The sequence below is a fragment of the Megalobrama amblycephala genome, linkage group LG11 (genome assembly GCF_018812025.1).
Source record: "Megalobrama amblycephala isolate DHTTF-2021 linkage group LG11, ASM1881202v1, whole genome shotgun sequence".
Taxonomy (NCBI): Eukaryota; Metazoa; Chordata; class Actinopteri; order Cypriniformes; family Xenocyprididae; genus Megalobrama; species Megalobrama amblycephala.
Genome location: NC_063054.1, coordinates 27,087,717 through 27,096,952, shown reverse-complemented (window position 1 = coordinate 27,096,952; position 9,236 = coordinate 27,087,717). Strand labels below are relative to the sequence as shown.

Sequence of the window (9,236 nt, the reverse complement as noted above, 5' to 3'; positions counted from 1 at the left end):
TTAAACTAATTTTGATCTTCAACCGTTTTGGAGGCCATTGAAGTCCACTATAAGGAGAATAATCCTGGAATGTTTTCATCAAAAACCTTAATTTCTTTTCAAATGAAGAAAGAAAGACATGAACATCTTGGATAACATGGGGGTGAGTAAATTATCAGGAAAATTTTATTTTAAAGTGAACTAATCCTTTAAGAAATTGGCATCAGTGGATGACACTGTTAGAACAAACACCTCTAAATTATGAAATTAAAAATATTCAAATATTCCATTATGATGAGTCACAATGGTCACTGAAATTTGTCATTTAATTTTTGACATCAGTATACACACAATTTCAGTGCGTAAATTTACAATACGCACATGAAAAAGTAGCAAGTCTCTCTCTAGTATAAGCTCACTCACGCTTACGCATGCCGTCAAAAATAAATATATGTAACCGTCTAAATATATCTAGTGTAGTATATCGGGTCGTATTTAGAGAGTGACGTTCGGCTGGTAAAAGCGATGGCTGAGATAAGATCCAAAGAATTCCAGCGGCCGCAGGGGAGGGACGCGCGCTGCAACAAAGAAACACGCCATTCAGATCTACATACATGTTCTCATTACTCCCCTCTGCTTCATTTACTCAAAAAATCCCAGTCAGGAAGATCAGCGGTGTGATTTTCAAAACAGATCGTACACGGAATGTTTTTCCCCTTGTAATTTTAAACCGGAGCGGGAGAGACACTCTGCTTCCTGAACGCGTGGGTCTAACCTTTGATTTTTATGTTGGCACTAGCACGCGGAACGTCGCTGTCATTTACCTAGGATAAGACACACAACAACTGCATTCCGTGTATGCAATGTATGACGGCTAAATAACTCATTCATCCAGAACCGGTGAGCTTTCACACACACAGGCGTCGCGTTGAAGTACGGCAGGTCGTGACAAGTTTGATTCGGACGTTTGAAGTCCCACAATCGCGGCTCTCAATCTGATGTCTACCGGGACCTTCACAACACCACAGAACTGCCGCAATGTCGACCGGAGCAGGAAAGAGACTAGAAACTCGAGTGAGAAAACTGGAGTCAATCATCAAGGACCAACGATCACCGTTGAATTTGGAGAGTTTGCTGGTAAGGTTATAGGAAAATGGGATGCAATACAAAAGCAAATGTGTGTTGTTGTTTTTTTGTACACAGTGTAACATACATCTACACATAACAGGTTTTGCTGTTCTGTGGAAGTGTCATGACATTGGGTTTACATATTGTGATATTAATCATAATTTTGGATTCTGCAAACACATTTTGATTGCCATAACCAGAATATAGTTGTTTCTAGTAAACAAAATGAGACTGCTGCTGACATATGGCTTAGTCAGAACTTTGGATCATGTAAATAACGTTTCGTTCAGAATATACTGAACAGGCTGTAGCTAGTGTATCCGGGGCCCTGGTTGTTGAAATCACGTTCCAGGGCCCCCTCAGTTGAAATCATGGGGCCCCGAGAATCATCACCACCCTCTAGTGACACCCAAAAAGTATTTTTGGATAATATTAGGTAGATACAGTTAAAAAAGTCACATTTTTGCAATGAGAAGCAAACTTTATTTCTAGAATTTTACAAACATTATAAGAAAAATTCTACATTTTTGTCAGTAATAATGAGTTGATTCAATTCAATCCAGAATTACTAAAAATGTACAGTAATAGCAAGAGCTGGTCTCTCCAGTATTTCCAGAATGCAGCTGCATGTTTATTCTGAACATGATTACACATGTACAGGAATTATTAATTTTTTTAAATAAAGACTTTACCAGAATATCAAGCTTAATTGGAAAGTGATGCACATGTAAATCAATAGAGACACTCTAAATTTACAGATTTCTAAATGATGTGATTCTGCTGTCACAGAATGAGGTCACCAGATCGTTGCAATATGTAGAGAACGCTACCACAAATCTAGAATACTACCACATTTAGAAGCGCCAAATATTTATTTATTTTTGATATTTAAATTACCTATATGGGCCATATTGATTATTTCAAATAATCAAGCTTATAAAAGTTTTGTATTTTGTTTATTATTACAAAATAATGTTAATATTATATATTCTAATATACCACCCAGCAAGATATTGAAGATACCGGAAAGCTCTTCATACACATATAGGTTGTACAACACAAAACAAAAGTGCATTACATGTTGAGGGTGTAAACAAATGAATGATTGTTTGTCCCAGAGGATTGTGGTAATGTTCCTGTGTCTTATCTCTGATCAGAATGTTATCAACACACCCTTGCCCACAGTATAATGTTGCTGTCTTTTGATGGTAATATTTTCTCCAAATACAGCAGCTAAAGCATTATGCTTTGGTCATTTTCAATTATACACGTATATATCATTAGAGCGCAGGAAGAAGCTTTATGAAGTGTGAAGATACCATACGTTTAATCAATGACTGGGTTAGAGTGAAACGTGAGGACTTGTCAAGCAAGCTTTTCAGGGTAAGAATGACTAGAATGTGTTCTCCTATTGTCAATCGAAGAGTCAAATCTCTCATCTTATTTCCCAGCATTCTCCTCTGCAGAAGAAAACCCTCATTCCAGACAAGCACTGCATTTTTGAGCGAGACTGAAAGTTGGCACGCCCTGCTTTCACTGGGCGATTCTTTACAGTGTACGACTGTCAAAATCTTACCATGCAATTATTACAAGGAAGCTGTCTGGATTTAAGTGACTTGCTCAAGGGCACAATGGTGACACTTGACTTCTTAACATAGTAGCTTGTTCCTTATGTTCAGGAATATTTTCCTCATTGACAATATTTTACACGTAACGTAACAAGCATGAGAAACTCCAATCAGTAGCCTAATAAAAGCTGTTTTATTTTACGTGGAGCGGGGTGGTCATTTTAAAATCAGCTGAATACTTCTCATTTTATCTTAATATCCCCCCGTTATTGGACACTTGATCTCACTGAATAAATTATTCATGAATACTGACTGTGATAGCACTTATCTTCAATGCTGTCCTTATCATAACCTTGTGTTGACTAATGCTGCATCCACACCACTAGGTGTCAGTTTAAGTTAAAGAGGACAGTGTGTGCAACTAATTAAAATGATTAATGAACTCACTTTAAAAAAAAAAAATCTCTATGCACACACATAAATATTTACACACACACACACACACACACACACACACACACACACACACACACACACACACACACACACACACACACACACACACACACACACACAAACCCTTTAAATTTAGGTTTTAGGTAGCATTCTGTGTTTAACTGTTCCACTAATGGAAAATGATGGCTATCTATGAACAAGCACTGGAGGTATTGGGTGATGTATTTTTGGTGTGTGTGTGTGCGTCATACTCTGGCTATGGAAGGCCCAGGGAAAGACCTAGCTAAATCCCAGCTGGTTCATTCCACAGCATGTTTATTAAATACATCCATTCACCACCTCATCTGCTTAGCCTTGCATGCTAAGTCAGCTCTCAGTAACAGGGCTGAAAATATACATAACCTATTTTAAGTTTTGTTCCTGTTTATCCAGAGGATGATATCCTGTCTTCCATCTGAAGCTCTTCCAAGTAATGGTTATCGGACAAAGCTCCATTTTAGTTTATGATGTCAACATCACAAACCCGTTCTGATGTTGAAGTCATTTAGTGAGATGTTCTTGTTTCATTGTAATGTTTGTGATGCAACTGAACTATTGGCACTATATGAATCATTATAAATTAATTATTACAAATAATTATAAACTCATGACTAATGATCTAAATTGGATGCAGACTCATTGTCCTGCTTGCGTTGCTACCAGGGGAAATGTCATACAGGAAGCTGAGGTCACATCCTTCAATTGAGGAGAGAGATAGCTGGCTCCAGCTTCCTTTTGAGTTTGTTTGCACTTTGAAACACTGTATTGTGGACTGAATCTTGGTGCAGGGAAAACAGGATTCTGTCATTGTTGATTGTACTGTGTGTGTGTGTTTGGTCTATGTGAGTGTGCTGATTTGTTACAAAAGCAACACACCTTGCAAATGGAAACCTAATGTTTAAATCTAAGTTTTCAAGGTATATAAATGCACACTATCATGCAAAAGTTTGAGGTCGGTAAGATTTTTTGAATGTTATTGAAAAAAAAGTCTGTTATGCTCACTAAGGCTACATTTATTTGATCAAAAACACAGCAAACAGTAATATTGTGAATTTAAAATAACAGCTTTCTAATGTAATAAATTTTAAATCTAATTTATTCCTTTGAATTTGAATTTTTAGCATCATTACTTCAGTCTTCGGTGTCACATGATCCTTCAGAAATCATTCTAATATGCTGATTTGGTGCTCAAGAAACATTTATTATTATCAATGTTGAAAAAAATATTTGTGTACTTTTTTTCAGGATTCTTCGAACGTTCAAAAGAGCTGAAGTAGAAATATTTTGTGACATTATAAATGTCTTTACTCACACTTTTGATCAATTTAATGTGTCCTAGCTAAATAAAAGTATTAATTTTAAAGGTTGTGTATGTACATGGACAATGAATGTAAGATGCAGTGCTGGCCTGAAGCCTGAAACTCTCTCGCATTAGCCCCAAGCTATTAAACTGTTCTTTCTGTTGAGCCCCGGATTAGCTGTTTTTCTTTTTCCAGCTGCAGCAAGACACCCTTATTAACCTTTTATGTTGGGCCAACTTGTTTATGATGTTGGCTTGAGCAAATGTTTGAGTGGGGAATGTTGGGGGGATGGTGGTCTGTGTGTGTCTATGTATTTTTAGCTCTGCAGTGTCATTTTGTGTGTTTGGAGGGGTACGTAAGGTCATTTCCAGGATCATCCAGTATATCATTTACATAATTAATTTCCTTAAATAATTTATAAGAATACAATTACTTAATTCTCACTGTAAAGGTGACTATACAGGCCTAATCCCACTCCCAGATCTCATTTTGGATTTCTATCCAAAGTTAAACGACACAATAGGACTGTCTGTCAGAGTGAGCTTAGATCGGGGATTAAAGGAGAGTAATGAACTCTCACTGAAGAGTGTATTTTTGGCTTTGTGAATAAAGAGGAAAGCCAGTTGTAGCAATTGGTGTGTATCTGACTTAGTAAGAACTATATATCTTAAGTCTTTTTGCTCTTATCTTCTGCAGGATTCAGTAACTGCCCTGGCCCTTGATCTGAACCATCCCGCACTGAGAAAGAACAAAAACATAGATGCCTTCTTAAACAGATGTAAGTCTCTTTATTTATTCATTTTTTTTAATATAAAAATATAACTTAATTCTTTTTTTTATAAATCAGCCTGTATATCTATATATAGTAGTCAACATTTGAAGTGGATCAAAAAAGTTCATCAAAGTTGTCCTAAGAAGGAGGTTTTAGGACAACTTTGATGAAAGGTTTTGATCCACTTCAAATGATGACTACTGTATATTGGCCTAACAATGTATGGATATGGCAATACACATCCACATGCTACTGACATCGTTGCCAACACGTAATAGACGCCTTTTATTTGCATTTAGTTATTTTGTGTAAATACTGTATACAATTAGTTGTTTAATTGTTTTGTTAGTTAATTTAATTTCAGACTAATCATATTATATTACAAGTAATATAATACACATCACCTTGTATTGGCCTTCAGCCTCTGTGCTTTCTAACATTAAAAAGCAATCTAATAACTTCATGGTAATCAAGCAGTATCAGAAACTACAATTTTATCAAGGAGCACAATTTGACCCCTGGAAATCAATTTGAGAGGATTATAAAATTATATTATGTGATAAAAATGTTTTGAAATAATTTTTCATTCCTTCATTTTCATTACATTTTTAAATTTAAATTTAATTAATAAATAAAAAAATTAAATTAAATAATTGGGGAATTTCTGTGCCCTGATTAATTTTTTGACCCTGGTATAATGTTTTTTTTTAATATAATTAAATGATAAACATCATTCATACAATATTTCTAATAATATATGCTGTCTAATATCTCTAGATGAAAAGGCTGTGTGCTGCCTCAGGGATCTACAGGTGAAGCTGGATGATTTCGACAGAGTCAAGCTGATTGGTCGTGGAGCGTTTGGTGCAGTGCAGCTGGTGAGTGAGTGTGTTCCAGAAAGTTGTGTGGGAGTGTGTTTATGCGAGAGTCTGTCCCTGTTATCTGCTGTTTGTCTTCAGGCATAGCCTTTTGTGTGTGTGTGTGTGTGTGTGTGTATGTTAATGCCTCTGAGGCTTGTAAGCACATGTTCTGCCTGATCCTACTTACCTGCAACAACACAGAGCATGCATGCTTTTGTGTCCTTGGCATAGGCACAAAATATTTTATTATTTTAGGAAACTGATAGTTTCACACTTGTCAGTGAAAAATGCAGAAATCAGTCTTTTAAAATAATTAACTATGATAATGTCTTACTTATGCATGCAGTGTAAAAAGGAAACAACATATGTGACGTGTTAAAACGTGTTGCTTGAAGGGTTTATTTAAATGTTTCTGCTAATGATAATGCACATATGTGCCTGTAGGTACGACACAAGGCGTCTAAACAAGTGTATGCCATGAAGCAGCTCAGCAAGTTTGAAATGGTCAAGCGCTCTGACTCCGCCTTCTTCTGGGAAGAGCGTGACATCATGGCATTCTCCAAGAGTCCTTGGATAGTTCAGGTGGGATTCACTCATATATATATAAATAAGATATGCATGGTAGGCACATTTATTGTATTGTGTGATTGAATATGTTGTTTAATATCTTTATCTGAAAACTCAACAAACTGAAAGACAATAACGGAGTGCATATGAGGACACTGCTAAAATATTTAAATAAATAATCACCTCTATAGATGTCAAAATTACCAGTACTTCAAAGCTAATTTCATAAAGAAAATGTAAAAAATTCAAAGCAAGTGCTGTCTGACTGACATGCGACTGTTTTTGAATGTTTGCACCTCACAGGATGCACCTGCATGTTTTGTAGTCCTATAAAGACAGTCAGTTATGTCCTAATGTAAATAGGCATGAGAAAAAAAGTCAGATCTGCTCATTAGACCTTGAAGTCTAATAGAATTGCTGCTCTTATGTTCATATGTTGCTAATATAACTGTTTAATGAATAAATGAATAATTACTTGGAAAATCAAGAATTGATACTTGAAGACTACATGTCCCTTTTGTTATTTAATTTTATATTTATAATATTTATTTTATTATGTATAATATTGATTGAAATATAGTTAATATTATTATTAATATTTAAATATAAAATTGTTATTTATTATTATTTATTATAAAACGGTTAGTTCCTGTCCTTGATTCTGATTGGTCAATAGCTGTGTTTTATTCACGATAAAACACGGCTATGACCGCTTCACCCAACGGTTCTGTGTATCACTACACAACACCCTTAGCAACCACTCTTAGCAATGTAAACTGTTTGTTCTCAGTTGATATTGTTCATTGAAGTTTACTGTATTATGTAGAACTAGAAGAGTATTGTGAGAAAGAGATCGAGTGAGCGAGTTTATTACCTGCATTCAGATTTAGCATTTTCCTTCAGGTCAGTCCTATGTTCATAATAAAAAATCAGTTTAAATGTCCGATGTATTATCTTGTCCTTTTAATAGTTAAGGGGTTTTCCCATGACTGACAGCGCTAGTCAAAGCATTTGTCAGTTGCGTCTTGTTCCGTGTTCACAACAATTCAGTCTTTTCAATGTAAAAGTCTTCCCTACTGACTGACACACTCATACGCCATCTAATGGCGTAATAATGTAACTTCTGTTGCTTTTCACGGTCAGGGACTACTTTTTCTGGTGGAAGGAAGGCTTTTAGTAAATGTTTACTTCATGAAAATTGCATTGATACATATTTTTGGCTTTAATATTTGTATTGTGTGGTAACCGTTTTATAAAAGCAATAAGGTACTTGAGGCTAGTGCTGTATCGTGAATAAGTCACTGACTTATTCACGATACAGCACAGCCTCTCGTACCTTATTGCTTACTTATATTATTATTAACAACAGTTAAAGTGCTGTGTTCAATAGCGTATTAGTTGCTATTTAATATCGTTCACCTCACTCTCTCTGTCCACATAGCTGTGCTGTGCATTCCAAGATGAGAAGTACCTCTATTTGGTGATGGAGTTCATGCCCGGTGGAGACCTGGTGACTCTGACCAGTAACTATGACATCCCAGAGGAGTGGGCTCAATTCTACACAGCTGAAGTGGTGCTGGCACTGGACGCTATCCATTCTCTGGGCTTTATCCACAGAGACATTAAACCAGACAACATGCTGCTGGACCGCAATGGACACCTTAAACTCGCTGACTTTGGAACATGCATGAAGATGGACTCGGTGTGTCCTGGGTTGTGTGATAAGTGATGTGTGTGTTTGTGTAAATTGAGTGTGCAGGAGAGAGAAAGAGAGAGTCTACATTTTAGATTGTGTAGTATGCAGGATTGTAGTGTGCATTGACAATTTTAAGACAAAGCTGTTCAGGAAACCTGTTTGACACAATATTTTTTTGCGCTTACTCTGCAAAAATCCCCCATGCTGTGCTGTTATGATTATGTCAGTGCTGCCATCTTGTGGGGAGATCATATAGTGCAGCTTGAATTATGATAACATGTCAGTGGATTTATAAGCAGTGCTAGGTAGTAACTGATTACATGTAATCAGATTCCAAAAATGAAATACTTGTAATTGGATTATATTACGTTTTAAAATATTAATAATCAGACTACAGTTACTTTTTTTATTACTTGAGTCATAATTCACAAAACTGTAGCTTGGCAAAACCTAATTTATTTATTCTCATTAATTTTTCTTTTTTATCTTTCTAAAAAGCCTACTGCTATATATTTTTGGGAAGTATCCACTTTTCCAGGAAAGTTTCCATTAAATTGCACACACACATAGAAGTCAGTAGTTTGACTTCTGTATTTTCAGATATTATTTTACTTTTATGGAGTGTTTTCTCAACTTTGCAACACTGCATCTAATCAACTTCTGACAAACACATTTTAATTATTATTTGAATTATAAAAGATAATGAAAAAGTAGTGCTTTGGGAAAATCTGGTGTAATAATTAATGCACTTATTGTTGAGAACAAAGAATGGAATATAGTTTCTTACTTTTTGTATTAATATGATACAAGATATCCTATTCAAGTCAATGTGAAATCAATGTGAGTAATCAAAAAGTAGCCAGATTATAT

The 9,236-nt window shown here is 35.6% G+C and overlaps 1 protein-coding gene across 7 annotated transcripts in view; it reads left to right on the top strand.

Moving 5' to 3' along the window:
- The first annotated feature begins 495 nt into the window (after positions 1-495).
- rock2b (rho-associated, coiled-coil containing protein kinase 2b) overlaps positions 496-9,236 on the top strand; it is a 43,972-nt gene continuing 35,231 nt past the window's right edge. For 4 of the 7 annotated variants that reach the window (XR_007187065.1, XR_007187066.1, XM_048207031.1 and 1 more), the window contains exons 1-5: positions 496-1,116; positions 5,168-5,249; positions 6,021-6,121; positions 6,548-6,685; positions 8,112-8,372. Coding sequence is in view for 5 of the 7 variants with exons in the window: in XM_048207031.1 (XP_048062988.1) it covers positions 1,018-1,116; positions 5,168-5,249; positions 6,021-6,121; positions 6,548-6,685; positions 8,112-8,372 (681 nt within the window). In the remaining 2 variants the exon portion in view is untranslated. The remainder of the gene's footprint in view (positions 1,117-5,167; positions 5,250-6,020; positions 6,122-6,547; positions 6,686-8,111; positions 8,373-9,236) is intronic. The other 3 variants (XM_048207034.1, XM_048207035.1, XM_048207033.1) reach the window with 2 other exon arrangements.